The sequence below is a fragment of the Corythoichthys intestinalis genome, chromosome 2, assembly GCF_030265065.1.
Source record: "Corythoichthys intestinalis isolate RoL2023-P3 chromosome 2, ASM3026506v1, whole genome shotgun sequence".
Classification (NCBI taxonomy): Eukaryota; Metazoa; Chordata; class Actinopteri; order Syngnathiformes; family Syngnathidae; genus Corythoichthys; species Corythoichthys intestinalis.
This window is the reverse complement of record NC_080396.1, coordinates 73355994-73372054: the sequence shown is the minus strand read 5'-3', so window position 1 is coordinate 73372054 and position 16061 is coordinate 73355994. Positions and strand designations below refer to the sequence as shown.

The 16061-nt window shown below is 43.2% G+C and overlaps 1 protein-coding gene across 1 annotated transcript; it reads left to right on the top strand.

Annotated features, from left to right (window-relative positions):
- Window positions 1–3981: 3981 nt before the first annotated feature.
- Window positions 3982–15851, top strand: LOC130928973 (zinc finger and BTB domain-containing protein 39). The gene is made up of 4 exons (XM_057855827.1): window positions 3982–4056; window positions 9728–10688; window positions 11136–11480; window positions 13692–15851. Exons 2-4 carry the CDS (start codon window positions 9780–9782, stop codon window positions 14310–14312), a joined length of 1875 nt encoding a protein of 624 aa, XP_057711810.1. The 5' UTR covers window positions 3982–4056; window positions 9728–9779; the 3' UTR covers window positions 14313–15851.
- The last annotated feature ends 210 nt before the right edge of the window (window positions 15852–16061 follow it).

Sequence of the window (16061 nt, the reverse complement as noted above, 5' to 3'; positions counted from 1 at the left end):
ACACCTGTGGATTATGCGGAAACAGACCGTGAAGTCGCCGACGGTTGTATGGGACCTAGCAGTGGGCCCGGCCGGGGCGGCGGCCGGGAGACGGTGAAATAGGCGCGGTCGCCATGGAAACACAAGGCCCGGCAAACGGTGGCGAGCCAGCGGTAACTAAGTAACAGGAAACAACACGGCGCGGAGGCTGAGGAGCAGAGTCTGCTTAATCGGGAAGAGAGACAGAGACCGAGCAAAGCCATGTGGTGACGCCACTGCCTTAGCATAACCCTATCCCTGATTCTTAGGCCTGGCGAATTTGGGGCCAGGACAGCTTGGTTTTGGGCCACTTAAGAATTTGGGCTACTTTTTGGCTCACTCCTTGTTCATTTTTGCACCACAGCCTGTTGAGTTTGGGTGCATTGCCACATCTTTTTTTGTAAATATTGAGTATTTGTGCCGTCGGTTGTGCTATCTAATTTGGGTTAATGACTTGTTCATTTTGGTCCAGCCAATTCCTGTTAAATTTGAAGAACTTTCTGTTCAATCCAGGAGCCCTAGACCTCCATTTTGGGGCACTTCCTTCTTAAGCGGGGTGCACCTGTCACCTTTGATGCATCATCCCACCCCTTCATTGACAACGACAGACGTCCGATCTGTTCAGTTGTAAAGCCAACGCTGACGACGAGGTCAAAAATGTCCAAATGAGGAAGCAACATGTAATACAAAAAATGCAGAAATGAGCAAATTTGACCTCATCGAAGTCCCTTTACTCAGCTGCACTCAATTACTTTATGCTTCGGTCACGTTTTCCTCAAGCAAAATACTGTGCCGCTATCTAGTGGCCAACGTTGAAACTACACCCAACAACAAAATTGTGAAGAAAAAAATACAGGTTTTAATGGGGAACACCAAACCTGCTATTTCTGCGGGGGTTACTCTATATTTCAAAAGTCTCCACACCCTCTTCTAACATGACTGGAGTTGCGTTGTTTAACTAAATATACACAGACTATACACGCTGACTCTTTAGCAGTTGATAACCATTTTTTTTTTTGTAGATTAAAGCAATGAATCAATGATGGCAGCAGCCAGACTAAATTTTGAAGAGAGAAAATCAATTCTCAAATGCTACTGGAAGTATGAAAATGCAGTTCAAGTGTGAACGTGTCAAATTATTAGCTGCAAATGGGTGTATACATTTTGGGGGGGACACCCTCTATTGTAAGAGTGCAGCAGTAGGCCTGTATGTTTGTTCGTTTTTCCCCTCCCAGTCATTAGCAATCATTCCACTGACCTGTTCTGCACACCTGATCATTATCATAGCCTCCCTTACAGCAACTTATGAGCGGTTTCCTGGAAACGTTTGCCAGTCACCTTGCCTTCCTGGATCTTTTTCTGCCTTTTGGGATTTTTTTGCCTCTACGTCTGTGCCTCTGCCCTTTTGTCTGTATTTCAGTGACCCCCGCAACCTGCAACCAGAGCAGGACCCGGAACATTTTCTGCCTGGGCTTTTGCCTTGCTTGCTCCCCACCCCCTGCTCGAACAACCCTCCAGGCCTCACAGCAAGACTAGGTAAATGGTAAATGGACAGTACTTACATAGCGCATTTATCTACATTGTTACAATTTACATTAGCACACATTTACCCTTTCACGCACACATTCACACACCAAAGGCTTCTTTCTGTCTGGGAAATTGTTCAATAAACCTTGCTCTGAGTTCTAAATTCTTGGGTCTGTTTGTTCCCTGATTCTTGTCACTAATATGGCGGAAAACACTCAGGTGACTTGAAGTTCCGTTCTGAGACCCCTAATTTGGCCAAATATCAAAATTGTCCTATTAACATTTGTGATACATCATTAGAAAGCTTAAAATCTCAATTTTCTGGGGGAAGACACATTTTGAACAGGAGGGCATTTAAAAAACACAAACATTTTTTAAACAGCAAAACCCTAATTGGAGGTGAGAGCATGAGAGAACATAATTAAAGACACCATGATTTTAACGGGATATTACTTACCTCTTTTCGAACCAAAACTCCATGAAGCATGTATCACAGTGTCAAGACACAGCTGTAAATGGCCACAGCTGGATTTTTGGGGGGATTATATGGGTGAAACATGGTAATATAACAAGGGTCACGATGCAGAAATTGCAGACATCAAGGAGTGGCCGATATTTTCTTTTTCATGTATTTACCCTTTTAAACGCCCCCCCCCCCCCCACACACACACACACACACACACAATTTTTCTTTGTTTGGATCGATTATCATCTAACATATCTGGGAAAATGTGACAGTAACAAAACAAACAAACAAAAAGCCATAGTTATGAGGTAGATTTTCGTGACTTATTTACAGGCACCATTTTTTTCATTGTGATGTCATTTGTTTAAAAGTTTAAAACATGCGAGTGAATAATTTTCTGAAGTGTTTTTTTTTTTTTTTTAAACGAAATCTTAGACATCAATTAATGATTCTAAGCTAAAAATGACGGACATTTTGAATAAGAAATATAATTATTACCTTCTTTTTATGGCTGGGTTGAAACAAAAGCGGATGCGTGACATCTGTAAACGGGGGTTTCCAGGGTAAAACGGACAAATTAAAAATCGTTCGGGGGCTTAATGCGACATGAATCTGCTATGGCAGGATATAGACATATTGTTCTATCAAACACAATAGTTCTTCCGGCTTAAAATACAGCAGTTTATTTTAAAGAGGGGTACAAGAGCAGAAACTGCTTTTTCAGTCTTGTCTGTGTTTTCCGCCATATATACAGTATATATATATATATATATATATATATATATATATATATATATATATATGTATTTGTTGTTTATATTCGTTATTCATTGTTGCCACAGCTTCTGCTCTCTTATTATTTTGTTTTTCACAGACCTGTGTGTTTGATTCTTAGCGAGAGGCCCGCCTTGGTCTCGATTACACACAAATGGAATGGGATTAAAAACAATAATGAACATTGAATACAATAGAGCAAATCTGAATAAAATATAAACTTAATTTAATTTTTTTCATATTGCCATCATTAATTTTAGGTCTTCAATATCATTCACAAATGATCCAAAAATGGTTAAACAATGTTTTTTTGTTTTTTAAATATTATAATTCAAACAGTCACAAACGTACAAGAGCACAAAAAAAAAAAAAAAAAAACTGCATTGCAGTCAAAGAAACAAAAACATACATTAACAACAAAAACCAAGGAGTCACATTGTATGTACTGCACTACACATGGCAGAATTATAAGGCACTTCAAATGTCATATTTATAAAATAACTAAAAAAAAAAACAATATATATAAACATATTGTAGATATATATTTCGTTTTATTCACATAAACATATGTCTTTTCATTTCACATCGTCACACAAATAATTATTTATTGTCCCATAGCACTGGGATTTGTGAATACCGGAGACGAGCATTGTTTTGATTACAAGGAGTGTCATGTCCAAGGTCACTGAGTAGTCTACATTCTTTTCTCAGTGTTCTTCCGTTTGTAGATGGACAAATATAAACTATAACATCTCGAAGGTTCGGGCACATCTACTTGGGGCACCTGCGTGGTGCTCTTGGGACATTTGTCCTGGCGGCCCAGCTTTTAATTACTCTTTCCTTAATAAATGTAGCTATCTTAGGTGATTATTGCTTTATTCCTGAGTTCCTGAATTGTGTGTCGCCATCTCATGTTCGTTAAGAGAATAAAAGAACCTGTAAATAAAGAAAATTTGCTATTTTCTTCTTCAAAATACATAGACACAACACTAAGGGTCAATCAAAGACTACTCCTTGCGATATTGCAGTGTACAAATACATTTTTGTTATTCGTATGCTTAAAGGTATTTATATAAGAATTGAATTCTAAAATAAACAGCCGAAAATATGGTGTGGACTTAAAAATCCTCATTTTGTGCAAGTAAAATTTTCCAAACAATGCCGCTTACGATGCCCCTGCTCAACGACGTCATCAACACGCGACACGTGTTGAGAATAGACCCGTTGTAAACAGAATTTCCGAGCTGGCGTTACCTTCACAATGGCTGACGGTAAGATAATACTTCTCCTTTCTTCTTAGCAGACGAGACGCGTTTTCCTTTGCACAAGCGACATTTGCCCTGGTTGTAAAACGCACGCGCCTCAATTGACATAATAACCTCAATAACGGGTTTCGTTCGCAGTTGATGTATTTGTTGGGATGGAAACCCCGAGCGCCTTCACCTTCATCATTAAGGTCCATCCGCTGGTTTCCACTACATGGCTTCTTTCAAGTGAAAACTTGACAAAAAGAAAGAAAAAAAAAAGACAGTTTTTTTCCTAATAGTTTTAGAGGCATTTTCAACCAAGTGGGAATATATGAACTGAATTCTTGAAATAGCTCAGCTAATTACTAATGACAATTTTCCGAGTGAAAACTCATTGTAAATGTCTAGTGAAAAGGATCAGTTTAATCGGTATATGATTTCACAGAATCTATTCACGTGTAAGGACAATTATTTGACCAAATTAACAAAACTAGTTATCTTGTTTATTTGTATGTAACTGGCGGCCCTCGGCATGGGCGGGCTAGGCGGTTGCCTAGGGCACAGTCTAGTGGAGGGGGCGCCACATTGCATTGGGGGGGGGGGGGGGTTACTCATGCTACGCTTGCCAAACATTTTCTAACATACCGATTACATTTCAATACGCTACATACACATTTTTAAAAATATAATTTCAAAATGACTTCTGGTCTGAATCTGTGACCGTAAATCAGATCATGACCTCCTGGCGCGCTTAACCCCTTGTTGCTCTAGTTTTGTTCCTCTCGCGCTCTTGTTGACAGTGAAAAGTGTGGCGAGGGTTTGCGCATTATCTCACAGTGTTAGTGGCTAGCGCTAATGATGAATGAACATCTCACTTCTGCTGCTGTCAATATGACATTTAAGACTTTTAATATGGAAAGGTCTAGGCCCGCAGGCGCTGCTTTTAGAAAGCCAGGAAAGGAGGTGGAGAAAAAACAGGCCTAGGGCACCTAGTCACCTGATAGGTCTTGTTCGTCTGCGATGTGTTTTGGATTATTAATGACGGGAGCCAGGACTGTTGCTGCGATGATCTTTTAATTGCTTTGATAAAAGTTCACAAAATGAGCATCCTCCTGTCAAATTTGGACCTTAAAAAGCTAAAGCAACGTTGCATATTTTCTCATGCAACATAAAAAAAACTCTTACAATTTTTACAAAAAGCCTGAAGCTTCCTGCAGCAGCCTGCCTTCAAGCTCTTGGATCCTACCGTCAGTTAGCAGCGGCCACAATTCTCCACACAGATGCCTGATCAAAATCCTTTGTTATCGGCTTTTTTTTTTTTTTTTTTTTTTTTTTTTTTTTTTTTTTTGTTAAATGGCCGATGTTGAAAAAATGTCCATATATCGGTCAACCGCTAGTAGTATGCGCCAGTGATGCATTATTCTCTCATCAGACCCACCTCTGGCAAAATAAAACCGCGAAAACTAAGCTGAAGGGAAAACTACGAAATGGAGACCATTGAGGACACGGCGGCAATTATTGCATGTTTGAAGGGAATAGTTTCCATCGGCGAGCAAAGCCGGTGTCTAACGATGAGACTGAAAGAGCACACAAATTTTGTACAGGGTAGTTTTTTTAATACTGTATGGCGGCTCCTCAAGACGTGCGAGTACGGAAGAGCGTAACTGCTGATTTCAGCGAATCATCAAAAACCTAAACTGTAAAAAAAACAACCTATAGAATTTACACAATAAAATTGAGGTAACAGTTTGTACTCAGTTTGATAGTGCAAAGTTAAGCCAATTTTACTTAGTAAATATTACCTAAATGCGTCAGCAATAATAAACTCAATAATTTGGGTAAGGTTTACTGAACCTTTTGAAACAGTTTATATCATTGAATATCTACTAGGGTTGTTCCGATCATGTATTTTTGCTCCCGATCCGATCCCGATCGTTTTAGTTTGAGTATCTGCCGATCCCGATATTTCCCGATCCGATTGCTTTTTTTTGCTCCCGATTCAATTCCAATCATTCCCGATAATTATTCCCAATCATGTTCATTTTGGCAATGCAGTAAGAAAAAAAATGAATAAAACTCAGACGAATATATACATTCAACATACAGTACATAAGTACTGTATTTGTTTGTTATGACAATAAATCCTCAAGATGGCATTTAAATTATTAACATTCTTTCTGTGAGAGGGATCCACGGATAGAAAGACTTGTGACTTTGTATATTGTGACTAAATATTGCCATCTAGTGTATTTGTTGAGCTTTCAGTAAATGATACTGTAGCCATGCCTAAATGCATGATGGGAAGTGGAACCATGACTGTGCGTAGTGCCACCAATTGATATATCTTCTCTGCGTTGGGAAATAACATTAGGTGTTAAGAAAAAGATCAATTGCTACCTTGCTTCCCCACATTGCTTCCCATGATACTTCTAATCGTGGGCAGAGGGATTGTAGGGCTTTAACCAATTAAAAAAAGACTCTAAAGCAGAGGTGGGCAAACCGGTCCTCGAGGGCCGCAGTGGGTCCTGGTCTTTGTTCCAACTGACCCAGCACAGATAGTTTAACCAATGCGGTTTCAGCAGAAATGCGAAGCACCTGACTGCAATCGACTGATTGCACTTGTAAAACAGCAGATTGGTGAAAAGGTGTCCTCTTAATGGGTTGCAACCAAAACCCGCACCCACTGCGGCCCTTTGTGGAATAGTTTGCCCACCCCTGCTCTAAAGGCTGCTAAAATTCACTCTACTCATTCTACGCTGCCTTTTATCTCTCTATATAAGTAAAACGGTGCCATTACAGATTGAGCGCGACAAGGCGTGAGTGGGTCGTGCAGCGCATGCATTAATTGCGTTGAATATTTTAACGTGATACTTTTTTTTTTTTTAATACCGCCGTTATCGGGATAAATTTGATAACACTACCTTAAGCCTAAACTAAAGACTCTGGATGATTGTAACATATTATGCCTGTAACGTTAAATACAATTAGAAAACGATTTAATTAAAAAATATATATATATATTTAAAAAAGGCATGGCCGATATTTTTTAGCTGATTCCGATACTTTGAAAATGATGTGATCGGACCCGATCGCTCAGCACATCTCTAATATCTACAGTGCCCTCCATACATATTGGCTTTATAATAATTATGTGTTTTTTAGCTTCTAATATTTTTTTTTCTAAATAATATGGGACCTTAATGGAAAAAAAGCGAAAAATCCAACCTTCAATAAAAGTGCATTTATTCAGTGGGGAAAAATCCCACATAAAGAAATAATTATTTGACAGCAAATAATGTGCGTCACAATTATTAGCCCCCCTGGTACTAATACTTTGTACAACCCCCTTTTGCCAACAAAACAGCACCTAATCTTCTCATATAATTTTCCACAAGATGGGAAAAGACAGAAAGAAGGATCTTCAGCCATTCCTCTTTGCAGAGTCTCTCTAAATCATCCAGAGACCTGGATCCTCTCCTCTGTATTCTCGTCTTCAGCTCACCCCGCAGGTTTTCAATGGGGTTGAGGTCTGGGGACTGAGATGGCTATGGGAGGAGCTTGATTTTGTGTCTGGTGAACCATTTCTGTGTAGATCTGGCCATATGTTTAGGGTCATTGTCTTGCTGAAAGACCTAGTGATGACCCATCTTCAGCTTTCGGGCAGAGGGCAACAGATTTTGATTTAAAATGTCCTGGTATTTCAAAGCATTCATGATGCCCTGCACCCTAACAAGGTTCCCAGGGCCTTTGGAAGCGAAACAGCCCCACAGTATCACTGACCCTCCCCCATACTTCACAGTGGGTATAAGGTGCTGTCTTACATGCCAATAAGCTGTTTGGGAGGCATGTACGGAGAAAACCTTTCCTCACTCACAATCATAAACGCAAACGTCTGGAGTTCGCCAAGCGGTATTGGGGCTTCAACTGGGACCGTGTGCTTTGGTCAGATGAGACCAAGATTGAGCTTTTTGGCAACAAACACTCTAAGTGGGTCTGGCGTGCCACGAAAGATGCGCATGCTGAAAAGCACCTCATACCCACTGTGAAGTATGGGGGTGGGTCAGTGATGCTGTGGGGCTGTTTCGCTTCCAAAGGCCCTGGAAACCTTGTGGCTGAAGATCCCTCTTTCTGTCTTTTCCCATCTTGTGAAACATTATTGGAGAAGATTAGGTGCTGTTTTGTTGTACAAAGTATTAACACCATGGGTGCTAATAATTGTGACACACATTATTTGATGTCAAATAATTATTTCTTTATGTGGGATTTTTTCCCCACTGAATAAATGCACTTGTATTTAAGGTTGGATTTTTCTCTATTCTTTTTTTTCCATTAAGGTCCCATATCATTTAGGGGGAAAAATATTAGAAGCTAAAAAACACATAATTATTATAAATCCAATAATTATGGAGGGCACTGTATTTAAATTGAGTATTATTTACTCATAGTTAGGGTTGGGCATCGAGCATCGATGGGACCCGGTTTTAACACTCCGATGGTCCCGGAACCGTTCGAGTTTTTAAATTTCGATTCCATGTTTCGTTGCCCTGACCGCCAAGCGGAAAAAATTGCTGCCGAAAACCACGAAGAATAGGCCGCAAGAAGCGCGTGTTTGTGCACTGCAACTTGATTACAACCATGGACACGGTGCGGTGGCTCTCAAGAGTTTGGCTCAACTTTACAAAAAAAAAGACCAGTCAGCTCAGTGCAACATTTGCAACACAATTATATCATGCAAAGGTGCCTGCATGACCAGTATGGTTAAACGCCTCCGGCTTCATGGAATACAATTGCCGAGTAGCATAGCTGAGTGCCGCGCCGGTCCTCTAACCAGTCAGAAAAAAACTAAATGTTTTTGGGTAGATATTATCTTGCTTGTTCAAGTTGAAGTTTATACTGATTAAAACTGGGTAAAGAGTTAATTTTAACCAATTTATTACAGTTCACCTGCTTACCTAAATACTATTAGTATAATTCATACAATTTATATGGATCATAATTACTAAAATCGTTTTTTATATTGTACGTCATTGAGTTCCTATGGCTCCACTGAAAGTCCCTACCACAGAGTAGGAACTAAAATGGTTCTCGGAACTGTAGTTCCTGGTCTCTAGATCCCACATGTGCAAACAAGAAAAATTACGTCATCGTCCCCCAAAAGGTTCTAGGAACTGCGGAGAGTTCCTACAATGCGACATAGGTCAGGGTCCACTAAATCCGGACCTCGGTGCCACTTTTCCTGTCATGTTTTCCATGTCTCCCTCCTCCAACACACCTGAATCAAAATAATCAGGATCATTATCTGGCTTCTGGAGAGGTTGCTGATGACATAATCATTTGATTCACGTGTGTTAGGGGAGAGAGACGTGGAAAACACGACAGGAAAAGTGGCACCGAGGTCCGGATTTAGTGAACCCTGACATAGGGGAAGCAAACAATACACAAAATAGAAAATTCCAGTCTTGATAGAGGAGGATAGAGTGCAACCAAATGTGAGAAAGTAACAAATTAACCAACTTTAGCGTAATCATAACGGCATAAACATCCGATTTTTGCTCACATGAGCTACCCCTGTAACTTGTGCTCCAACTAAATTGAAAACTTTTTGATTTAAACAACAAATTTCCTACATTTTATACCTGCCTGTATTTTTCTCGACATGAAAAGAGCAACAAAGTCTTATTGATTTTACGAGCAGGGCTTCGGAACACTAGGGCGGCTCGGCGTCCGTCGCCCGGCCGGCAGCGGGGATGACGAGGATCCGCCTACGGGGGGCGGGCCACGCCGACGGCCTCCTGGCAGAGCTGGACCGCTGCCGGCAATCTGGCCGCTACTGTGACGTTTTACTGCGAGTGGGCGAGCGCACCTTTCCTGCCCACCGCGCCGTGCTAGCCTGCGCCGCCGCTTACTTCCACCGGCTGTTCGGGGAGGGGACCGCCGCCCCGGCCGACCACGTTTTTCCGCCGGACTGGATTTCGCCATCAGACTTTGAAAAAGTGCTAAGCTTCATGTACACTGGTGAGATCTCCACCGAGCTGGTCAACGTGGGGGTCGTGTACGAGCTTGCCCAGCGGCTGGGCGTCGGCCGGCTGGCCGCCGCATGCCTCGACACCTTCCCGGACTTGCGGCCGTCCGCTTCCTTCCCGGACCCGTGTTCCGAGGACCTCCTGGCTGCCAAGGAACTCCCGGCGGCAGAGGAACTCCCATCCGCCAGGGAACTTCTGTCCGCCGAAGAACTTCCGCCTTCCGTCTGTTCTTCCGCCACGTCCTGCTCATCCCTGTCCTCGCTGGCCACCACCAGCGACTTGAAGATAGAAGACGTCCGCTCTTGCCCACCTTCTGGGCAAACACTTGCCGATGGACCTGGTGTCCGCATTTCTGCTTCCAGGCTCCGCCCGAAGGAGCAGACACTGGAGACACACGAGTCTGTCCAACACGTGGCGATGAGCGACCCGGAGGCGTCGGCTTCCCCTTCCTTCCGACCGTCGCCGGCTCTGCTCGAACCGGGGACCTCGCAGAGTGCCCTAGAGTCGACGTCCTCGCCAGCGGAGGAGGAGCAGCACGGCCCACCGGTGGGGGAAATTATCGAACTGAGCGATGACGACAACGACTCGGCAGAAGACGAGCCGGTCTACGTGGCAAACGGCGATGGATGCAAGGTAACGTGCTCGGGACACTCTCGTTCATTTACCGCTGGCCCAGGTAGACCACGGGCGGTGGCGCTTAACTCTTTCAATGCCGTGAACAGCGTCCAATCATCCTTCTGCTGTGAATTGAAATGAGTTTGTCACTACTAGACAATCCATTTGAAGCGGCAGGGCGGGATTTTCACGTAAACAGGATATGTCGTTACCCCTAGGACTAGCTGTACTTGATAATGAACGAGGTTACGAATGCTGCTCACAACCGCTAGAATGAGCGCGTTCATAGTAATGTTAATGAGACAGAAACATGATGCGTTCAATTCATGTTTTCCCAAAATTTGAACGTGTTACTGCACAACACTGCTCCTGAATGTCTTGTAGTCCGGAAATTACGGTCATCTTTGAACGGGATTAGTATTCATTTTTGGCGATGACTTTTGAGTGAAGGTCTCCCACACGCAGGTGGCGAGCGACGTGCTGGTGTGCGGGGTCTGCGCGGCTCCCCTGCCGGCGGACGCGACGGCCTTGAGACGACACGCCGAGAGCCACGTGACCGAACAGGGACGCTGTGGGCCGTGCGGCGCCTCTTTTCTGGACCGCGCCGCCGCCGCCCGGCATTCCCTGGCCCACGTGGGCGTGCGTCTTTTCTCCTGCGACATGTGCCGGCGGGACTTCTGCAGCCGCGAGAAGCTGCTGCGCCACCGTCGCCGTGGCCGGGAGGGCATCTCGGCGCCACCGCTGCCCGATAGAGACTCTCCAACACTACGCTGTGCCGTGTGCACTCAGGATCTCAGCAAGGACTTCCAGGTTGGTGTGTCATCAAAAAGCCAAAACTGTTTTGTTTTTGAAATCTACAAAATTCATGCCGGCCCTGCTCTTGAAACCTTTCATGCATAAATTATGATTTTGTTTTCCCCATCAAATGTTCTTATTACATCCATATAGTACAGAGGTCTCAAACTTGCAGCCAATGGCAGCCCACGGGACAATGTGAAAACCATGATTGATAGTAGCTTTGCATGTAATGCAAAAGCAACCATCTATGTTTTTCCTTTTTTTACCCCATTAGTGTTTCTTCGGCGCACCACACAGCTCAAACCGTTTTGCCCAGCGACACCGTTCCAATTCCGAAATGACCGGAATTCTAGTGCAACGCAGGGAATCATTCGAATGACCCCTGAAAGCTAGTGTTCGTGTCAAAGTGCGTGTTTTTTGAAGAAAAAGGAAAACATTTTTTTAATTAATTGTGTTTAGTCCTACAATTTTTATCCAATTCACATAAATCATACATCAAAAATTTCAGGAAGGTAAGGGGCATAAAATTTGTATACAGAATTTGTCGAAAATCTACGGTTCCCGCCAAAATATGCCAAAAACATTTCTTTCTAATGGGATGCCATTGCTGCGTACTAGTATGTCGTTCCATTCATTTCTAATGGGCAAACTTTCCCACACATTTTCAATGGCAGAAAACATGGGTGGTTGTGATCTTTGACCAAAAACATACCATTACAGCCCATTGACATTCTACAGTCAGCTAAGTAAGTTGATGCCATCGACAGCCATGCACGTCCATGCCATGTACGTCCATGCCATTGACGGCCATGTACGTCGATTCTATTGATGCCAATGTAGTTGGATTCCATTAACAGCCATGTACGTCCATGCCATTGATGGCCATGTAAGTCCATGCCATTGATGCCCATGTATGTCCATGCCATTGACGACCATATACACTGTATGTAACTGCCATTGACAGCCATGTGCGTCATTGCCGTTGACGGCCATAAATGTCGATTTTATTGATGCCAATTCACTTGGACTCCATTGATGCATATGTAAGTCCATACCATGGACGGCCATGTATGTTGATGCCATTGACAGCCATGTACAGTGGGGAGAACAAGTATTTGATACACTGTCAATGGGTTTTCCCATTGGCAGTGTATCAAATACTTGTTCTCCCCACTGTATGTCAAATCTATTGATGACAATGTAATTGGATTCCATTAAGAGCCATTGTCCATGTCGATGCCATTGACGGCCATGTATGTCGATGCCATTGACACCAATGTACGTCCATTCCATTGATAGCCATGTACATCAATGCCATTGATGCCAATGTACTTAGATTCCAGTCACAGCCATGTATGTCCATGATATTGACGGCCATGTACGTCCGTGCCATTGACGGCCATGTACGTCGATTCTATTGATTCCTATGTACTTGGATTCCATTACAATTATTGTTTTTATAACTTTATCCTAAAAACATAGCCAACGCTATTGATTGCATGGGTCATTGGTAATTCTCATGCATGTATATGTTATATGTTGTTTTTATTGGCATGCTAAGAAGGCACCATCGACCCGCGCTACCTTAGCCACTCCGGAGCCCTGAAACTAATAAATAACTTGCTAACGAAACAGATTTTTTTAAAAATCAACTCCACCAACTAATTAAACATCCACTAACTTGACAATTGCCATATTTTTCGGACTATTAAGTCGCACCTGAGTATAAGTCACACCAGCCCAAAAATGTGCAATGAAGAGGAAAAAAAAAAAACATGAGTCACACCAAAGTATAAGTCACATATTTGGGGGAAATTTACTTGATAAAATCCAACACATAAAACAATATGTACTATTGAAAGGCAATTTAAAATACAACAGAGAAATGATATAATAATGTGTTAATAATTTCACATAGAAGTTGCACCCCCAGCCAAACTATGAAAAAAAACTGCGACTTATAGTCCGAAAAATACGGTAAGCCTTATGTCAAAATGGTTGAACTTCCCCCTTGAAATTCATTTATAGGAAAGTCAATTACATGCAGTGACATTTTCGGCCACCAGGGGGGCACTTCACTTCTCAATTCCTGTCTATGCATTGCTGGCAGTGAACAAGCCAACATTAGATTGCAAAAGAGTTGGAAGGAGTGGGACCTTGGTACAGCTTTCCTGGCAAGAAAGGCAATTTTAGAGCGCATCTTTTTTTTCTGGTGGTTTTCAGACGGTGAGAGCGCACGCGCTGGGGCACGTGCGCGCGGCAAGCCTGAACTGTGGAGTGTGCGGCATTGGGCGGCCCTCACTGTGTGCCCTGCTGTGGCACACCCTGGCCCATCTCTCACTGCCCGTCTTCAGCTGCCCTCGTTGCACCGTCTGCTTCGTGGAGCGCCCTCGGCTGGAGGCGCATTTGGCCATCGCCCACGCCGAGGAGCGAGAGGACATCCGGGCGGTGACGGTCGGAGAGGAGAGTCTCGCTCCGCGCGCTCGTGCTGGGAAATGGTACCGCTGCCGCTACTGCGGCAAGCGCTTCGCCCACTCAGGAGAGTTCACCTATCACCTGCGCATCCACACGGGGGAGAAGCCCTACCAGTGCAAGGTGTGCCTGCGCTTCTTCCGAGGCCGCTCCACAATGATCTGCCACCTGAAGACGCACGCCGGCGCCCTGATGTACCGCTGCACCGTCTGCGGTCTCTACTTCTCCACGCTCAAGATGATGTCGGCGCATGTGCGCGAGCGGCACGAAGACCGCCTGCCGCCCGACTTTAACATCCGCCACACTTTCATGTATAACGATCGCTCCAAAGAGATTTCCCCCGACGACGACGGAGCGCAAACCTACAAATGACACTTTTTGTGTTTTCGTCTTTTTACGCGACCAAACTTTTGAACCCTTTGACTTTGCCACTGGCGCCGAGAGACGAAGTGCAGTCGCTTTAAAAATTTGAAGTTTTTTATGAGCGGTATGATATAGCTGAGCGTAACGCACCCACGGAGAATGTTGTAGCTTGTCGGCCACTTTGTGCCAGTGGATAAACATCACATTATGTAGCTGGCGTGAAACAGCTAAAAGTTGCTTCATTTTCGACTCCCTGTCAACCAATCACATGCATTAAATGACTCGGCACAATGCCTAAGCCCAGCCGTTAGTAACAATTTGGGATGAAAAAACTGAGATTTTAATATATTATATACACCGATTGAAAATAATAGGACTCCAAACCCTTAACTTCCTTCTAAAGACAACAAAATCGGGTATATGAACAAAACTAAGAAATAGGGACCCCAAAAAGTCAGCTTTACCCCGGTTTTGTTGTGTTTAGAAGGAAGTTAAGGGTCTATTATGTCCAATCGGGGTTTATAATATATTAAAATCCGTTTTTTTGTTTAGAGCTACGGCCCCTAGTAGTTGGGTTTCGTTACAATTAGGGACCACTAAAAGTAAGCTTTACCAACCATTAGTACTCGTTGTTAGTAACAGAACTGATGAAAAGTCTGGAGATTTGAGATCTGAAAATTTTCGTGAAGAAGCTGACTCACCTTAGCATTGCTGCAACAGTATTGAGGACCAAATGGCCAATGAGGGTGAACTGGAGAAATACATCTCTAAATACATACTTAAATGTGTCATTAATAAACATTTGGGAATTAAATAAATGTGTCATTCATTATAATACTGGTCAATTGAATGTTAAATGGAACCTCAGACGTTTAAGACTTGTAGGCTGTAATAAGCCACAATTGTTCTCTTTTACTAAAATATATTGGAAACCTATATTATTGCCATTGATTTAAAAATCCATAATATTTAGTACATGTTTTGACCTATGGAGGGCGCCATGTTGTACTAATTCACGCTGGGGTTGATGGGGCTGGACTGGGAGAATAGCTGTGCTAGCTAGCAAGTGAAGTTAATATGAAGACCTGTATGATTTTGTCACATTCTGCTGCTGGTCAGATTGTTTTGTTACAGAGCTGTGGGATGAGTTCCCAACGTCGTACCTATATCCAATTCCAGCTCGTCAGCAGTGTCTTTAAACCGATCCTAGGTGGCTTGCCGAGATATTGACTTGCTGCCATTTGATAGTTTGTGTATCCCTTCGTTGCTAGTTGCATCATTGCCTTGTTTTTTTTTTTTTTGCTTGTCTGCCTCCCACCACGGTTTTCCCTTGGATTTTTTTTTTAAATTGATCCCCATCTACTGTCACTGACCCATTTTGTGTCTTCCTTTTCGCGTTCTCGTGTTTTTTTGTGCGTTCAATAAACCCTTTAACGCAATCCCTGTGTTATTGTTGTCTGCATGCTGTCTGAAGTGAGCCGCGTTTTATAGTTCTGTGGTCAAGCCAGCCGCACTTTCTTTTGAGTTGCGTTTCCCTTTTAGGTTTTACCCTACAAACAGACTACACATGTGGGTTGCGATTGCTTTAGGAAAATTATGACTGCAATGTCACGCGTAACTATAGTGCTGTGGTCTACGCGCGCGGGAAACGTGGGTTCAAATCACGCTAGAAACCTTCATTTAATAGCGTACCACACGCTACACGTCACTTCCGCTAATTAATATTCATGACGTTAGCAACTGTTGCTAAGCGGGGAC

Excerpts from the sequence above, each read along its gene's own strand:
- LOC130928973 (XM_057855827.1), top strand. The coding sequence starts at position 9,780 with ATGACGAGGATCCGCCTACGGGGGGCGGGCCACGCCGACGGCCTCCTG. Across the intron at positions 10,689-11,135 it reads CAAACGGCGATGGATGCAAG|GTGGCGAGCGACGTGCTGGT; the intron begins GTAACGTGCTCG and ends TCCCACACGCAG. Across the intron at positions 11,481-13,691 it reads ATCTCAGCAAGGACTTCCAG|ACGGTGAGAGCGCACGCGCT; the intron begins GTTGGTGTGTCA and ends GGTGGTTTTCAG.